The sequence below is a fragment of the Sciurus carolinensis genome, chromosome 3 (genome assembly GCF_902686445.1).
Source record: "Sciurus carolinensis chromosome 3, mSciCar1.2, whole genome shotgun sequence".
NCBI lineage: Eukaryota > Metazoa > Chordata > Mammalia > Rodentia > Sciuridae > Sciurus > Sciurus carolinensis.
Window position 1 is genome coordinate 89,641,972 of NC_062215.1, and position 19,517 is coordinate 89,661,488.

At 38.5% G+C, this 19,517-nt stretch overlaps 1 protein-coding gene across 1 annotated transcript in view; it reads left to right on the forward strand.

Moving 5' to 3' along the window:
* Thsd7b (thrombospondin type 1 domain containing 7B) overlaps positions 1-19,517 on the forward strand; it is a 715,164-nt gene that overhangs the window by 567,054 nt on the left and 128,593 nt on the right. The window contains 1 exon segment of the mRNA XM_047545870.1: positions 13,639-13,647. Coding sequence (XP_047401826.1) covers positions 13,639-13,647 — 9 coding nt within the window.

Sequence of the window (19,517 nt, forward strand, 5' to 3'; positions counted from 1 at the left end):
CAGGGAAGCAAATGAGGAGATGAAAGAGCAAATGCAGGCATTAAAGGAGGAGATGAAAGAGCAAATGCAGGCATTAAATGATCGTACCAATCAACAGTTAAAAGACCAAATACGGGAAGCAAGAGATCATTTCAATAAAGAGTTACAGATACTGAAAAAAAAACAAACTGAAATCCTTGAAATGAAGGAAACAATAAACCAAGTTAAAAACTCCATACAAAGCATAACCAATAGGATAGAACACCTGGAAGACAAAACCTCAGACATTGAAGACAAAACATTTAATCTTGAAAACAAAGTTGGCCAAACAGAGAAGATGGTAAGAAATCATGAACAGAATCTACAAGAATTATGGGATATCATGAAAAGGCCAAATTTCAGAATTATTGGGATTGAGGAAGGCTTAGAAAATAAACCAAAGGAATGAACAATCTATTCAATGAAATAATATCAGAAAATTTCCCAAATCTGAAGAATGAAATGGAAAACCAAGAACAAGAGGCTTATAGAACTCCAAACATACAAAATTATAACAGACCCACACCAAGGCATATTATTATGAAAATACCTAACATACAAAATAAAGACAGCATTTTAAAGGCCGTGAGAGAAAAGAATCAAATTACATTCAGAGGGAAACCAATAAGAATATCAGCAGATTTTTCACTCCAGACCCTAAAAGCTAGAAGGGCCTGGAACAACATTTACCAAGCCCTGAAAGAAAACAGATGCCAACCAATAACCTTATACCCAGCAAAACTTACCTTCAAATTTGACTATGAAATAAGATCCTTCCATGATAAACAAAAGCTAAAGGAATTTACAAAAAGAAAGCCAGCATTACAGAACATTCTCAGCAAAATATTCCATGAGGAAGAGAAGAAAAACAACAATGCAAGTCAGCAACAGGAGACGCTAGCCTAAAGCAATAGCCAAATAAAGGAGAAACCAAATCATGTCAAAAACAAATATGAGTCAATTGACTGGGAATACAAATCATATCACAATAATAACCCTGAATGTTAATGGCCTGAACTCATCAATCAAAAGACATAGACTGGCAGATTGGATTAAAAAGAAAAATCCAACAATATGCTGCCTGCAAGAGACTCATCTCATAGAAAGAGACACCCATAGACTAAAGGTGAAAGGATGGGGAAAAACATACCATGCACACGGACACAGCAAAAAAGCTGGAGTATCCATCCTCATCTCAGATAATGTGGACTTCAAACCAAAACTAGTCAGAAGGGATAAAGAAGGACATTACATGCTGCTTAAGGGAAGCATAAATCAGCAAGACATAACAATCATAAATATCTATGCCCCGAACATTGGCTCATCCACGTACGTCAAACAAATCCTTCTCAATTCCAGAAATCAAATAGACCACAACACAATAATACTAGGCGATTTTAACACACCTCTCTCACCACTGGATAGATCTTCCAAACAAAAATTGAATAAAGAAACTATAGATCTCAACAACACAATCAACAACTTAGACTTAATGGACATATATAGAATATACCATGCAACAAAGAACGAATACACTTTCTTCTCAGCAACACATGGATCCTTCTCTAAAATAGACCATATTTTATGCCACAGAGTTACTGTTAGCAAATACAAGAAGATAGAGATACTACCTTGTACTCTATCAGATCATAATGGATTGAAATTAGAAATAAATGACACAATAAAAAACAGAAACTTCTCCAATACCTGGAGATTAAATAATACACTATTATATGATGAATGGATAACAGAAGACATCAGGAGGGAAATAAAAAAATTCTTACAAGTAAACGAGAACAAAGATACATCATATCAAAATCTCTGGGACACTATGAAAGCAGTACTTAGAGGAAGATTTATTTCATGGGGCGCATTCAAAAAAAGAATTAGAAATCAACAAATAAACGACTTAACACTACAGCTCAAAGCACTAGAAAAAGAAGAGCAGACCAATACCAAAAGTAGTAGAAGACAGGAAATAGTTAAAATCAGAGCCGAAATCAATGAAATTGAAACAAAATAGACAATTGGAAAAATTAACAAATAAATAGTTGGTTCTTTGAAAAAATAAATAAAATTGGTAAACCCTTAGCCACACTAACAAAGAGAAAGAGGGAGAAAACTCAAATTACTAAAATTTGGAATGAACAAGGAAACATCACAACGGACACGAGTGAAATACAAAACATAATTAGAAGCTATTTTGAAAATCTATACTCCAACAAAACAGAAGACCTCGAAGACATCAACAGATTTCTAGAGACATATGAATTACCTAAACTGAACGAGGAGGACATACACAACTTAAATAAACCAATTTCAAGCAATGAAATAGAAGAGGTCATCAAAAGCCTACCAACAAAGAAAAGTCTAGGACCAGATGGGTTCTCAGCCGAGTTCTACAAAACCTTTAAAGAAGAGCTCATTCCAATACTCCTCAAACTATTCCATGAAATAGAAGAGGAGGGAACCCTCCCAAACTCATTCTATGAAGCCAATATCACCCTGATACCTAAACCAGACAGAGACACATCGAGGAAAGAAAATTTCAGACCAATATCCTTAATGAACATTGACGCAAAAATTCTCAACAAAATTTTAGCAAATCGCATACAAATATATATTAAAAAGATAGTGCACCACGATCAAGTGGGTTTTATCCCAGGGATGCAAGGTTGGTTCAACATTCGGAAATCAATAAATGTCATTCACCATATCAACAGACTTAAAGTTAAGAATCACATGATTATTTCAATAGATGCAGAAAAAGCATTCAATAAAATACAGCATCCCTTCATGCTCAAAACACTAGAAAAAATTGGGGTAGTGGGAACATTCCTTAACATTATAAAGGCCAACTACGCTAAGCCCATGGCTAATATCATTCTAAATGGTGAAAAACTGAAAGCGTTCCCCCTAAAAACTGGAACAAGGCAGGGATGCCCTCTTTCACCACTTCTATTCAACATCGTCCTTGAGACTCTAGCCAGAGCAATTAGACAAACCAAAGAAATTAAAGGGATACGAATAGGAAAAGAAGAACTCAAACTATCCCTGTTCGCTGATGACATGATTATATATTTAGAGGAACCTGGAAATTCCACCAGAAAACTTTTAGAACTCATAAGTGAATTCAGTAAAGTAGCAGGTTACAAGATCAATGCTCATAAATCCAATGCATTTTTATACATAAGTGATGAATCTTCAGAAAGAGAAATTAGGAAAACTACCCCATTCACAATAGCATCGAAAAAATAAAATACTTGGGAATCAATCTCACAAAAGAGGTGAAAGACCTCTACAATGAGAACTACAGAACACTAAAGAAAGAAATTCAAGAAAACCTTAGAAGATGGAAAGATCTCCCATGTTCCTGGATAGGCAGAATTAATATTGTCAAAATGGCAATACTACCTAAAGTGCTATACAGATTCAATGCAATTCCAATTAAAATCCCTTGCAGAAATAGAGCAAGCAATTATGAAATTCATCTGGAATAATAAAAAACCTAGAATAGCTAAAGCAATCCTCAGTAGCAAGAGCGAAGCAGGGGGTATTGCAATACCAGTTCTTCAACTGTACTACAAAGTAATAGTAACAGAAACGGCATGGTATTGGTACCAAAATAGACAGGTAGATCAATGGTACAGAATAGAGGACATGGACACAAACCCAAATAAATACAATTTTCTCATACTAGACAAAGGGGCCAAAAATATGCAATGGAGAAAAGATAGCCTCTTCAACCATGGTGCTGGGAAAACTGGAAAACCATATGCAACACAATGAAATTAAACCCCTATCTCTCACCCTACACAAAACTCAACTCAAAATGGATGAAGGACCTCGGAATCAGACCAGAGACCCTGCATCTTATAGAAGAAAAACTAGATCCAAACCTTCAACTTGTTGGCTTAGGATCAGACTTCCTTAACAGGACTCCCATAGCACAAAGAAATAAATGCAAGAATTAATAACTGGGATAGATTCAAACTAAAAAGCTTTCTCTCAGCAAAGGAAACTATCAGTAATGTGAAGAGAGAGCCTACAGAGTGGGAGAATATCTTTGCCAACCATACTTCAGATAGAGCGCTAATTTCCAGAATCTATAAAGAACTCAAAAAACTCTACACCAAGAATACAAATAATCCAATCAACAAATGGGCTAAGGAAATGAACAGACACTTCACAGAAGAAGATGTACAAGCAATCAACAGATATATGAAAAAATGTTCAACATTCCTAGTAATAAGGGAAATGCAAATCAAAACTACCCTAAGATTTCATCTCACCCCAATTAGAATGGCGATTATCAAGAACACAAGCAACAATAGGTGTTGGCGAGGATGTGGTGAAAAAGGAACACTCATACATTGCTGGTGGGGTTGCAAATTAGTGCAGCCACTCTGGAAAGCAGTGTGGAGATTCCTCAGAAAGCTTGGAATGGAAACACCATTTGACCCAGCTATCCCACTCCTTGGCCTATACCCAAAGGACTTAAAATCAGCATACTACAGAGATACAGCCACATGAATGTTCATTGCTGCTCAATTCACCATAGCCAGATTGTGGAACCAACCTAGATGCCCATCAGTTGATGAATGGATAAAGAAACTGCGGCATATATATACAATGGAATATTACTCCGCAATGAAGAATGATAAAATTATGGCATTTACAGGCAAATGGATGAAATTGGAGAATATCATGCTAAGTGAGATAAGCCAATCTCAAAAAACTAAAGGATGAATGATCTCGCTGATAAGCGGATGAGGACATATAATGGGGGGTGGGAGGGGTTAGCATTAGGTTTAGGGTTAGGTTTAGGGTTAGGGATAAGGAGAGCGGTAAGAATGAAGGAAAGAAGGACTGTGTAGAGGGAAAAGAGGGGTGGGAGGGGTGGAGGGGAAGGAAAAAAAATAAACATCATTGCCCTATGTAAACATATGATTACACAAATGGTATGCCTTGACTCCATGTACAAATAGAGAAACAACATGTATCCCATTTGTATACAATAATAAAAAAAATAAAATAAAAATAAAAAATAAATAAATAAATAAATAAAATAAAAAGGAGGGTGTTTGTTTTTGTCAAAGAGAGTGCAGGATGGTGGGGCAAGGGTCTCTTAATTGTTGGTTATCTGAACTCACTGGTAACAATCCTTCATTCAGCCAATACTGGAGGAAAAAGAGGAAGAAGGAGAAAGTGGCTACTTTGACCAGTCATGAGAAGGGAGAGAGATAAGTATCATATCTTGATGAAATTACCTTCATCTTATCCCTTGTGAAACTTGGGAAAAGAGAAATATCTCAGGGCCTAAATGAAAGTAAGATCCATCATGTTGAGGTAAGGAATAACTTCCCACTTCTCCCAGGAATCCCATGGTTTCTGAGGGATCAGAGGCAGGCTGCATATGAGGCACCAGCAGGGATAATACTGAGGCTCCCCCAGGAGGAGGGCAAGGAGGTACTGGAGCTCCCATGGTTGTTTTGAGGGAGAGCCCGCTTATAAGCATCTGTGTGCCTATCCAGAGCTACCCGGAAGCACGCAGTAGGCTGGGGGCCTCCTGCAGAACAGGGGTAAATGTGGACGTCTGGTATAAGCAAAGGCAAGATTAGGAAATCTTAATTATTGGTGTAATGAGACCAATTATATGTGTATAATGGTGAGATTCAGAGGATGACATTTGCTTCTTGTGTCTATTCTATTTGTGTCCAATTCTCATTTTAGTCTCAATGGTTCATTGTAAGTCCAAGATAATGTACTGATTACAGGGACTTGTCCTGTCTGCAGAATTTTGAGAAATTTTTACTTTGTCTTGGTATTTCCAGAAAATAAAAAGATAAGGATATTTTCAGTGTGGCTAAATCCTGAGTACATTGTAATCAGTTCTTGCATAAGCAACAACAAAATAATTTCCTCATTTCAACATTTCATTATCTTCTCTCCACTCATTCCTTTAATTTTGCAATTACTCCCAAGTTTACATTGGAGGATCCTTCTAGTCTTCTACTTACTAATGTGTGTGGGGGGGTGGTGGGCATTGGGGATCAAACCCAGGGCCCTCTATATGCTAGGCACATTCTCTATCATACGGAGCCAACCCCGAGTTCATCTTCTACTTATGATCTTTCAACACATTGTGGCTGATAGTACTAGCCTATCAACACTGAAGGATTTCCAAAAGATCCCAGTGTTGTTTACTTCCAAGTAGCATTGAATTAGTAAGTTCTCACCAATGCTCATCAGTGGATAAAAAGCATAGAGTACTGAGGCTCCTTCAAGTGTCTTCACAGAGAGATCACATCAACAATGGGGAACATGAGCTGGATCAGAAAAGAACAGACTGGGAAATAGTACGTGGTAACTGTAGTGCAAAGGCAAATACATGAGTACAGATGAAGCCCCCCCCCCACCCTGCCATATGGCATATACACACTTGAAAGCTAGCAGAAATCCTAGTGGGAGGAACAAATTATCTGAGATAGGCAATACAATATCACCCAGAATCAACTAGGAGGATATTGAAAACTACATAAATCCTGGGGGGAAAGGTGAAGGTAGATATTGTAAGTCAAAAGAAATGTAGCTTATGAAAAAATATAGGATGGTAAGGAACTGTAACAGTGTCTAATCCCTGATAATATAGGATCAATATTAAAAAGCATTATCTTTCTTAATAGAATATGGTGGATCTCTTCCCATGAAGTGCCAATGATAGAATGCAGGCCCAGGAGATGTAGAATGATGAATGAACTCATTACTAGTATTAAATCATTTCAATAGTACATCAAGGTGTTTTGTGTAAAAAGATAAAAGTTAGGTACTTTATTAAAGAGGTCAAAATATGTAATCTCCATGAAGTTTTTTATTGTGTTTTGGTTAAAATATGTAATCTCAATGAAGTTTTTGATTGAGTTTTATTCTACGACATGAAAATGATCCATCTTTCCATTTATTTTGCTTTTACTCATATTGATAGCTTTGTTGGTTGCTTCAGATATGAAAAACTTGCCTAAAGGTTGAAAGTTGGAGTCACAGCCCCCACCCTCAAAGAGATCATTGATACATTACCAATATAATTGTACGTAGAAGAATCACCAAGTAATTTGCATTTAATTCAAGATTTCTTCAAGAAAGTTGCCTATGAGTTTCTCCTCTAATTGTGGTTTAGTAAGGAAATTAACATCTCTGAAGCACCAAAGAGCAGAGGTAAGTTGAATTCAGTGGTTAATTGTGATGCCAGTTACAGAAATCTGAGCAGGGCTTTCTCTAATCAAGGAAGTGAGCTTCCCTTGACTGCAACTGGAAGTGCTTTGGTGGCTGTGGTCTGGCTAATGAATTGAGTAATTTAAACAGGAAAGCATTAAATAAGCACTGATGATCAATGTACAGGCTAAAAGTGTTGATTTGTCTGCTCTCAGTGCTTGTCCTAAACTGAAATACAAGAAACTCAAAAATCAGTAAATGATGTGTAGTGAAACACTTTAGTATAGTCTGAACAAATATTAGATAAAACCAGTTATGATAAAATCATTTTCTCTACATTAAGGATAAGATCCCTTTGATTTATCTTTCTTCCAACCTTGTTCTTTCATCATAATGATTTTGAATTTCAACAGTTCTCTTATTCAAGTACTAAGTCAGATTAGTATTTCACTATGCAACATGAATCCTTAATGATAGATATTTGTGCACTTACATATATTCATACATACACATACATATATATGTATGTACATGTGTCTACTTAGCTATCATGCATATATATGTACGTGTTTGTATGTGTATGTGTGTACATATATAAAAAAGAAATAGACACAGGGACAAACAGAAAAGAGAGAGAGAAAGAAAGAGCCAGAAAGGGAAGAAACAACTCTGACATTTGAAATGGAGTACATCGATTCCATTAAGGAACTCTCAAGGGCAAAGTGAATACAACCTAGCTTCTTGCCAAACTTGACCTTTGTACTAAGACAATGCTTCAGAAACAAGCTACCTTTCTTAGAGTTAAGTGTAAAATGTGGTGAAACCAGTGAATCTGGGAATTGAGACGTTCATGGCTGCAGAAATATTAGCTCTGCCAATTTAAATGAATTTTTAATCCTTGAGACCATTGCAAAGTTGATTAATTCAGTGCCAAATATGTCCTTGAGTACCCCTTACTATCAAGACCACTTGTGTTCAATCTCGGCCCTTATACAATTTCTCTGACTCCATGTTCTTAGTTTGTATGTTTATTTTTATTTTGATTAATTTAAAATATTCTAAGAGCATTGCATAAAATCATATAAAGTATATATTTTCATATGTAGACTATAATGTAGCTGGGAAAAAATCGTTTCCCTGTGTAATTTTTAGAAGATGCCAATCATTTTTGCATATTACCTAAATTACATAATAACAGGTTGTCAATAGCAAGAAATCTTTCCAAAGAGGCAACAGGGTAAAAGCACATATCTTAAAGCAATATCTTCATTCTGTCATTGCTATTCACATGGTATCATGTATCCAAATGCAGTATTTATTATAAGCTATAAGCAAGCATATCAGGGTTATAGCCCTGATACTGAGATTTAATTTCTAGTAACAAAATGTAGCTATACATTAAAGTACTGTTTAATGAGTTGTGACAAATGTATACACCTGGGTAACTACCACCCTAGTCAAACACTGAACATTTCTGCCAAACGAGTCAGTATGTAACACATTTCCTTCCCAGAAATCCTTTCTCCCATTCTTCTTCAGTCATTGCCAACCGTGCTTCCATCTCTGGGGTGTGGTTCAAAATCAGAGATATTCCCTGATATCTCACATTCTGTACAGATAAACAGGTTATGTGTTGGGGGTCAGAGACACCAAAAACTGTTTCAAAAATTCTACGTTGCTATACATGTACACACTATAGTTAAGTAATTTTATATTTATGCCTTCCATGAGAAGAATATTAAGCAATGAAGCTGAAGAATAACAGAAATAACACTGGATTTGGTAAGAAACAGATCTATTTTCAAGTTCCAGATTACCTGCTTTTTGTTGTATAGTGTTCATTTTAAGTTATATAATACCTGTGAACCCTGGTTTCCTCCTGTGATAAATGGAATTGACATCCATTTACATAGTATAGAATAGAAAAAAAATGAGATCCAATGGATAATACATCCAATGCAGAGATTGTCACCTTCATGGCATTGTGTGTACCCTTCCCTCAAATTACTCTTACTTTGAAGACCATTTCTGGTTATTCTCAACTATGTGTCACATCTCTGACTCCAAGGGTCATGGTGTGTGATTTTTACTTCTAAGATGATGAACTGAATCCATAACATCATTAGAATACTTCAGAAATTCCCAAAAAGTATATATATTCATACATGGAACACAATGTAATTGGAAAAAAGTGCTTTCCCTACTATTTTTGAGATAGTGCTAGTCATTATTACAGTTATCTAGTCTAAGACCTAGCCATTCTCCCTTATTTGACCATGTGCTGCTAAAAGAATCTGTGTTAGATTATTTTCCTCCCACCTATTCCATGTAGGTAGACATTTTGCTTTATGAACATGATCAAAACAGCAGCAACAATTTAATACCTGTTCTTTAAATAAGAAGACATCATTATCTTTACCTAAAATTGCTATTGCTATAATACAAATATGTTTAGATACCTTCTGAAAATCTGGTAGAATGTACACTTTTTATCTTTTCTCTGTAGTCTTCTTGGGTCCAGTATGTCCTAGACACTCAGATTTGGGTCATAACTACAGGAAGGGATATGGACACAGTTGTTTTGCTAGCAAGGCAAGACATCTGTTAGCTTTCCATTGCTGTGAAATGGTACCTCAGAAAAACAAAGGAAGAAAAGTTTATTTTGACTCATAGTTTCAAAGGATTCAGTCCATGGTCAGCTGACTCCATTGCTTTAGGCCTAAAGCAAAGGAAAATATCATGGCAGAAAGGTGTGGTGGAGGAAGCTGTCTAGGTCATTATAGCCAGGAGGCAGAAAGAGAAAGCAAGGAAGGGACCAGAGATGGGATCTATCCTTCTAGGAAATGCCCAAAGTAACCTACTTACATACTTCTTTCACCTGGACTCTACTTTTGCCATTTTCTACCACCACCCCTAATCTATTCACTTTTAAACCCATCAATAGATAAATCCATTAATGAAATCAGAGCCCTCATGATTCAATCACTTCGCTCAGAGCTCCACCTCTGAACACTGCTGCTTTGGGGCCAAGTCTTCAACATGTGAGATTTTGGGAAACATTCCAGATCCATAATAACATATTTCTGTATTCCTGACCATGTAATGACAACTTTAATCTGTGTCTTTTGGGGATCATTTTTGTAGTTTCTGCAGATCTGGAAAGTTGCCATTCAAAATAGGGTTGAATTTCTAGCAATTACAGAAATGCAAATCAAAACTACAATGAGATTCCATCTCACTCCAGTCAGAATGGGAATTATCAAGAATACAAGCAACAATAAATTTTGGCAAGGATGTGGGGAAAAAAGTACACTCATATATTGCTAGATGAACTGCAAATTGGTACAACCACTTTGGAAAGCAGTATGGAGATACTTCGGAAAACTTGGAATGGAACCACCATTTGACCAGTTATCCCACTGTTTATTTATACCCAAAAGTCTTCAAATCAGCATTCTATAGTAATGCAACCACATCAATTTTTATAGCAGTTCAATTCACAATAGCTAAACTATGGGACCAACCTAGGTGCCTTTCAAGAATGGATAAAGAAGTTGTGATATATATACACACAATAGAATATTACTCAGCCTTAAAGAAGAATGAAATTATGGCATTTTGCCAGTAGATGGATGGAACTGGAGAATATCATGCTAAGTGAAATAAGCAATCCCAAACAACCAGATGCTGAATGTTTTCTCTGATATGTGATGCTAATTCACAATAAGGCAGAATCTAGGGAAGAATAGAGGTATCTTGGATTAGACAGAGGGAAGTAAGAGGGGGGAGCTTGGGGTAGGAATGTTAGTAGAATGAATTGGACATTATTATCCTATGTACATATATTATTACACAACTGGTGTAACTCTACAACATGTATAACCAGAAGAATGAGAAGTTATACTCCATTTATGTATGATATGTCAAAATGCATTCTACTGTCATGTATAACTACTTAGAACAAAAAAAGATAAAAAAATAAATTTTTTTTAAAAATGATAGAATAGTGTGTTAGTCTGTACTGTTCAATAGGCAGACTCTAAAACAAGATTAAAGGTATAAGCACTGTGTTGTGAAAAATATCCATGAGATAAAAATATAATGGCCCTGAAAAAACCACTGAATTATGATGCCAGTCTGACCTCAAATGAAGGAGAGGTGGTTGGAAGGAAGGTTGGTGCAAACATCCTTGAGCTGAATTTGCCTATTGCACATTTTCCAAGAATGGGTCTTCTGTCACACCTCTCCTGAAGTTGGGTGGGAACAGCCACTGGGAACCATGGCCTACTCTATGTAACAGATGCAAATGCATTGAAAGATTTCAAATTTCAAAAGTTTGGGGTACTGAGAAGTTTATCCTCATGACCACAAGTAATCTTTTTCAAACTTGAGGAGCATAAAGATCACATGGGCATTTTCATTAAAATTCAAATTCTGATTTAGAGGGTATGGGAAAGGATCTGAGATTATCCATCTCCAACAAACTTCTACAAACTGCTGATGCAACTGGTTTGAGGACCACAGGTTGAATTGCAATAGTAGGGGCACTTAGCTATTGGTGGGTCCATTGCTTCTCCACTCATTTGCGCACAAGGAAACCCAGTTCCACAGAACTTTTGTATCTTCCCAACTCATAGATCACTATCCAGTCTAAAGATGACCACTCTGTGTCGCATGATCTTCCCTGGATCAATAATCTGTGACTAGCCTTGTGAGACAATGTTGCATAAAGTGTGGTAGCCTTTTATAATAAATAGCCAGTGTTTTAAAATACATTGTTGCACACGGGCGGGCTTTGTGAGTCTCTGGGCGCAGAGGTGCTGGGACCCCGGCCTGTGCCGGCGGGGCGGCGGGCTCACCTATGGGACTTTCCAAAAGCAAGCCCAAGCCCAGGAAAGGTGAGGAGCCAAGGAAGGGATCCTCCTACTGGAGTTCGCGGTCTAAGGACAGGCTGACGGAGGCCAAGCTGGCAGACCGGGAGCCCGAGAAGCTCGCTGACAGCCTCCTCTGGAGGAAGGGGTTGGCCAAGCACGGAAGGCCTTCTGCGTCGTGGAAGGTAGGGGCAGGAGGCCGCCTCGGCAAGGCGTTGGGGATGGGCCGTTTCCAAGACCCTGGCCGGGGGTGCGGGGGTTCCTTTCAGGGCTTTTGTGTAGGCGGTGAATATCCAGAATTCTTGGTGCAACAGGTAAGTTCCGTAAGCGATTAGGTACGTACAGAGTCAAGAGGACTTGGAGCGAAGCCACCAGGTGTCATCGGGAGGGCCGGACAACTTTGGGTACCACTGTGATTCCTTCGGTGTGCCAGGACCTGGAATGGAACTGGGGGCACTGCCCGGCCAGAGTGCCACCGTGAGGAGCCAACCAGTGAGACAAAGGACTGAAGCAGTTAGCAAATTTGTCCCCTTGAGCCGCTTACTGTGGAGTGGAGGCATTGAGGGTGCAACCGCTGGAAGAAGCCGGAACACAGTCTTCCATCTACTTTATCATGTGCATTTGGAGTGGGACTGTTAAGTATTTAAAACAGGGAGGGGTGATGGGACTTTGCCTTGGAAAAGTGTTTCTGGCTCCAGCATGGAGGCTAGTTGAGAGAAGCACAGAGCTGTAATCTGGTGGGAAAAGTGAGGCTGTGGCACTAGGAATTCCAGAAGGACCCAGGAGGTGGAAGCAGCAGAACCTGCTATCTGATGGGATGGGGTTCATGCGTCAGATGAGAAAGAATAACAAGAGGAGCAGTGATTGGGCAGGAGCTGGACTGAGCATCTCAGATGAGATACCTGTAGGCCATCAAGGGCCGCAAGCAGGAGGCAAGGTGAAATTCAGGCACCGGGTTAGGGATACAGGCTGAACGTGAAATTCAGGAACTCCTCACTTAAAGGTAGGAGGCTGCAAGAAGAGCCAGAGTCCTAGGATTGCCTTTGTCTCTCAGGGTACCTTTAACCATAGTTACAAAAAGCCACCAAATGCAACTAAGGCCAAAGCCTCACAGATGATGGAAGGGTTGGATGTCATTCTGCTGAGCATTCAGAATGGTCTGCTCAGCAGCTCAGCATTGACTAAGTCCTGACAAGGACTTGGCATGTTATGCTCTACTGCCCTCATATCAGGGATGGCTTCTTCCATAGTCCCAAGGTAGCCAGAGGGCCCCTGGTTCTCCTCACTGTTAACAAAGAGACCTTTCCCAAGTGGACTTCAGCCACCCTGCCTGTCTAGGTTGGGCTCAGCTTTGCAAATTCACCAGGACTGGAGGAGCTATGAGGCACTTCAGCGGGCAAGACCCCTGTCAGCAAGGAACTGCCTGTTGGAAAGGCACCAGGCAGCACCTGTCACACAGCACCTCTTCAGAGGCAGGGACATGAAGAGAAAACAGCAGGTCAGGAAGCAAGAGGGAAGATGAGCTTCAAGATAGAAGGGAGAGTGTGTTCCTCCATGCCGTGGAACATGTTCTGCAGTAACAAGGGACCAGCTGCTGACGTGCTGCACTGTGGAGCAACCCCAGAACATGATGCCACATGAAGGAAGCCAAGTGTACAGAGCAGTACAGGATGAGTCCTTGTATCTGAAGGTCAGCTCAGTAACCTCTTGGCAAGTGCAGGGGTGGGGATTGGGCAATTTCAGCACAGAGACTTCTTGGAATGATGGAAATGTTCTTAAAACTGAATTGGGGGGTTGGGGATATAACTCAGTTGGTAGAGTGCTTGCCTCTCAAGCACAAGTCCTGGGTTCAAATCCCCAGCACTGCAAAAAAAAAAAAAAAAGTCTTTGTTTCACATTTGAAAACTGAATTGGGGGACTGGGCCTGGGGTTGTAGCTCAGTGGTAGAGCACTTGCCTGGCATGTGTGAGGCACTGGTATCGATTTTCAGCATCACATATAAATAAAGGTCCACGAATAAACTACTTAAAAAATACATTGTAGTAATAGGAAATTGGAGAAATAGTATCACAAACAGATCCACCATTGAAAGAAAAGTTTGTATATGTACAGTTCCCAAGAGAAGGGGTTGCCACACTATGAGATTTATGCAGGAAAGCACCTGGATTGGCAGGAAGCAAAGAGAGAGGGGAGAACTGTGGTGAGAGCTTTTATTGTAGTTTCCCAGGAAGGGATGAGTGAAGTAGGATAAGGTAGACTTAAAATTGACTGGTTTGAATAACTGGCAGAAGAGCTATCTCTAGAGAGTTGAGGGTCCTTGGCCTCTGAGATTAGAAGAGGTGACTGGAGATGCTGAGGGAGATAGCACAATAAAGGATGTGAGGAATGGGCTCTGAGTTGACTGGTTTGTATCTGAAAAGTGCACCCTTAGGGAAGAGGGTTCCTCCTAGTAGGGCTAGGGGTGTTTTCAGGGAGTCTGGAAGCAAGACAAAGTGATTCTGGCATATTATCAGGTTGTCCAGAGCAAGCCATGGCTGAAGTAAGTTCGAAGGGTAGGGGTTAAAGTATCAAATTGACATGGTTAATGCAGTCCTTGGCTTTGTTTCAGAAATGAGTTGTGCACATAAAAAGCCCTTAGACGGCTCTTCATCATAAGCATTGTCATTACACTTGAGGGATTGTCTGGATTGTCTGGAGATTTTTTATATCCTGGGGAAAACCATTTTCTAGTCAGAGTAAGATATTCTCCCCTCTTCTTGGCTTCTTTAATTTTCTTGAATAAACACTCATTCAAATCCCTGTTTCTCTTCAATTAAAATAACCCTGATATTTCTCTAGGTAGATTGGCTCTACCTGCCTTCCACTCTCTGTAGCTTTGTCTCTCAACCATTGCTTTGTGAAAAGCAAAGGGGGCATGGAAATGCTTAGATAGTACTCAGGAGGGAGGTTCAAAACAAGCCCACAAAACAGACTCAGTCATCAGCATTTACCACAGAAAATGTTTCAGAGAGTAGACATATTTCTCTCCAGTCTTGTCTTTTTTACAGTGTTCTTTCAGGTTTTGTGATGAAAACCTGATTCAGTGCTAATGGATTTTTAGTTTTTGCTGTCTGGGAATGTTCTCGAAGCTACTGTAGTGTGCTCAGCTCTGGGGCTCAATTGTCTACTATTAGTAAAAATATTTGAAACTGAATAGAGTCCCACACAGTAAATTTTGAAAAAGGTGAATTAGCAGCCTTAAACTCAGCAGAGCACTCATCTCCAGAGGCTTGCAAGAAATAACAATCATATAATTGGTGTTTTCTGAAGAAAATAGTATGGTCTTTGGCATAACAACAGAAACTCAGCTTGCAGACTCCCAGTGCTTAAAGAGACTTGGGAGAGAAGCACAGTACATAATTATGTCCTTGAATGGACACTAGATAACCCCTCCAGTAATGCCTAGTCACATTCATACAGAATCCAGCCTGCTTGTCCACCATCATCATATAATGACGAGCATCGGGAGGAAAATCACAAATGGGGCTCACTCCCATGCCAGAAAGTAATAATCCTATCTTCTGCTTCTCTTCCAGCCAGTGAAATTAGAGCCACCTCTATACAAAGTCAAAGAATTGTCAGCTACAGGGGAGGTCAAACCTCAATCACCCATTATGGTTCAGGGATGTTCAGAATATAAATCACACCATAAAGTCCACTGTCTTCCTCCTGTCAAAACAAACTCTCCTAAGTTTGGAATTCCATGACTTAAAAATTATTGAGTGATGTTTGTTAGAGCAAGCTCAGTTGGGCTTAGATTCAGAACTGCTCTGTTATTACCTAGCTTTGCCATTTTAGGCAGGCGGCTAAACTCCATGAAGTCATACATCCCATTTCCTCACTTGTGACTTTAGTAAGGACCTGAATTAGGCAGTAAATGGCAATAAAGCTCTTTGTAAAGTTATACTTACCCTTTAAATAGAGGATTAATTTCCAGATCTGATTCCTTTTGCCATGTTTTAATCTATTTGCCTGCCTCCTGACATCTATCCTTCCTTCCTCATAGCCTTGTATCTTCCTTAGTTCCATTTTTGTTTTGATTTATGTTGGATGAACATTTTTTTTAGAAAGATGAACTAAAATAATGATCAAAATCATTTAATTTTATGCAGATACAGGCTTTGATATACATAGCACAACACTAAGAGAGAGTCATATAGAACTTCTTCGGCTTGAATCCTGTCTCTACTAAGGACTATAAATATGGATAGTTACTTAGCCTCTCTATGCATTTCTCCTCATTTTTAAAATCTGAAAAAGATAATAGTATTTACTTCACAAGATTGTTATGATATATTGGCACCAAAACAGACATGAACCAATGGTACAGAATAGAAGATATAGACACAAACCCACATAAATACAGTTATCTCACAAAGTCACCACAAACATATATTGGAGAAAAGTAGACTCATCAAAAAACGGTGCTGGGAGAACTGGAAATCAATATGTAGGAAAATGAAACTAAACTCCTATCTCTCACCCTGCACAAAACTCAACTCAAAGTGGTTCAAGGACCTAGGCATTAATCTAGAGACCCTGCACCTACTAGAAGAAAAAATAGGCCCAATTCTCCATCATGTTGGCTTACAAACCGAATTCCTCAGCAGGACTCCTAAAGCACAAGAAGTAAAATCAAGAATCAATAAATGGAATGGTATCAAACTAAGAAAACTCTTCATAGCAAAGAATCAAGAACGTGAAGACAGAGCTTACAGAATGGGAGAAAATCTTTGCCACCGCACCTCAAATAGAGCATTAATCTCCAGGATATATAAAGAACTCAAAAAACTTAACACCAACCGGTGGCAGGACCGGACCGCAGGCAGCTTCTCGGAAGAGGGCCGCCAGCAAGGGACTTTGGCACAGGGCAAGGCTCCCCGGCCCGGGTGGTAGTTCTGGACCCCTGGGAACATAACAGAGGTGGGTACCCAGCCCAGGGGGTAGTTCTGGACTAAAGGAAACTTCTCAGAGGAGAGCTGCCCAGCGAGACTTCCCCACTGGGTGAGTCTTCCCCGCCGAGCGAGGCTTTCCCACCAGTCTGTAGAACCAGAGACACAGGCCCAGAGCAGCCATGCCCCAGCCCGCAGTCTAGTTCCCCTTTTGACTGACCATCGGTCAACAAGTGGAGGTACCTTTGTCCACTACCAAGGAATATACCCTAACTGAAGACTACCACCCCTAGAGGGGCAGCTTCCTTGTGAAGCACTGCACTATCAAGTTCCTCCAATATTTCAGGCTACTGAAGGCTAGGAGGTGAGTTATTGGAAATCTACAGGAACACTATAAGTCAATAGAGGAAATCTGCAATATCTCAGAGTTTCACTACTAGAGGGGTAGATACCTGACCAATATGAGAAAACAAGGGAAGAAAATGTCCCAAACAAACCTACATGCTACATCAATAAAATCCAATGACAGCATGGCAGAAGAAATGTCAGAAAGGGAGTTCAGAATACACATAATTGAAATGATCAGAGAAGCAAACAATGAGATGAAAGAGCAATTGCAGGCTTTGAATGATTGCATCAATCAACAGTTAAAAGAGCAAGTATGGGAAGCAAAAGATCATTTCAATAAAGAGTTACAGATACTGAAAAAAAAAATAGCAGAACTCCTTTAAATGAAGGAAACAATAAACCAAATTAAAAACTCCATAGAAAGCATAACCAATAGGATAGAATACCTGGAAGACAGAACCTCAGACATTGAAGACAAAATATTTAATCTTGAAAACAAAGTTGACCAATCAGAGAAGAGGGTGAGAAATCACAAACAGAATCTATAAGAATTATGGGATATCATGAAAAGGCCAAATTTAAGAATTATCAGGATTGAGGAAGGCTTAGAGAAACAAACCAAAGGAATAAACAATCTATTCAATGAAATAATATAGAAAATTTCCCAAATCTGAAGAATGAAATGGAAAATGAAGTACAAGAGGCTTATAGAACTCCAAATATACAAAATTACAACAGACCCCACCAAGGCACATTATAATGAAAATACCTAACATACAAAATAAAGACATAATTTTCAAGGCTGCGAGAGAAAAGAATCAAATTACATTCAGGGGGAAACCAATACAAATATCAGCAGATTTTTCAACCCAGACCCTAAAAGCTAGAAGGGCCTGGAACAACATTTTTCAAGCTCTGAAAGAAAATGAATGCCAACCAAGAATCTTATACCCAGCAAAACTTACCTTCAGATTTGACGACGAAATAAAATCCTTCCATGGTAAACAAAAGTTAAAAGAATTTACAAAAAAGAAAGCCAGCACTATGGAACATTCTCAGCAAAATATTCCATGAGGAAGAGATGAAAAACAATAATTTAAATCAGCAAAGGGAGGAACTACCGTAAAGGAATAGCCAAATAAAGGAGAAATCAAGTCTTGTTGAAAAAACAAAAATGAGCCAAATGACCGGAAATACAAATCATATCTCAATAATAATCCTGAATGTTAATGGACTGAACTCATCAATCAAAAGACATAGACTGGCAGATTGGATTAAAAAGGAAGAAAATAAAATGTCCAGTTAACACTATTAAAAACCAGTAGAGTGAAACCAACATTATTGCCTCATGTACATATTTGACTGTATGACTGATGTGATCCTACAATATGTACAATCAGAAAAATGAGAAATTATACTCCATTTATGTATTATTTATCAAAATACAGAAATGCATTCCACTGTCATGTGAAAGTAGTAATACTTTCTATCTCTGTGCCTCACTGTATTTCTTTTTCTCATTAGAATAAATTTTTAAAGAATTTTAAGAAGAATACACATTATAGGCCTCAAATATTTCCCATGTCTTCCTCAACTTTTATCCCATTAAAGAACCTTGAGTTCTTTAAACCATTGGGGCTTATTTGTTATATACTTTTAACAATGCTGTTTATATCTCTAATTAATTACTCATACTTAGTAAGTAATCCAGTGAATAACAATAAGCAGTAGGTTACATTGAGATTCTGCATGTACTTTTTGAGATTAGGGGATAGGAAATTTTGCAGCAACACATACCTAAAACTGCATAATAAAGTCAATAGGTAAAAAATTGATGACATTGCTATAGGCTGATGTTTTAATTGGAAGTGGAGGATTTGGAGAGTCACATAAAAGCATCACATAAAAGTCTAGGCTTCACCAGTGTAGCATAAAAATAAAGATAAAATCCTCTAATAATTTATAATGGGAAAATTATGATCCAAACACTGTAAACTAGTAATAAATATATTATGTGCATTGATAATTGGAAGCTGTCAAAAACTTATAAAGTATATAGTCATGTATTGATTGTAACAAAAACCTTATGGTATAAATTTCACTGAAAATAATTTAACTAAAATATGTAAACATTTCA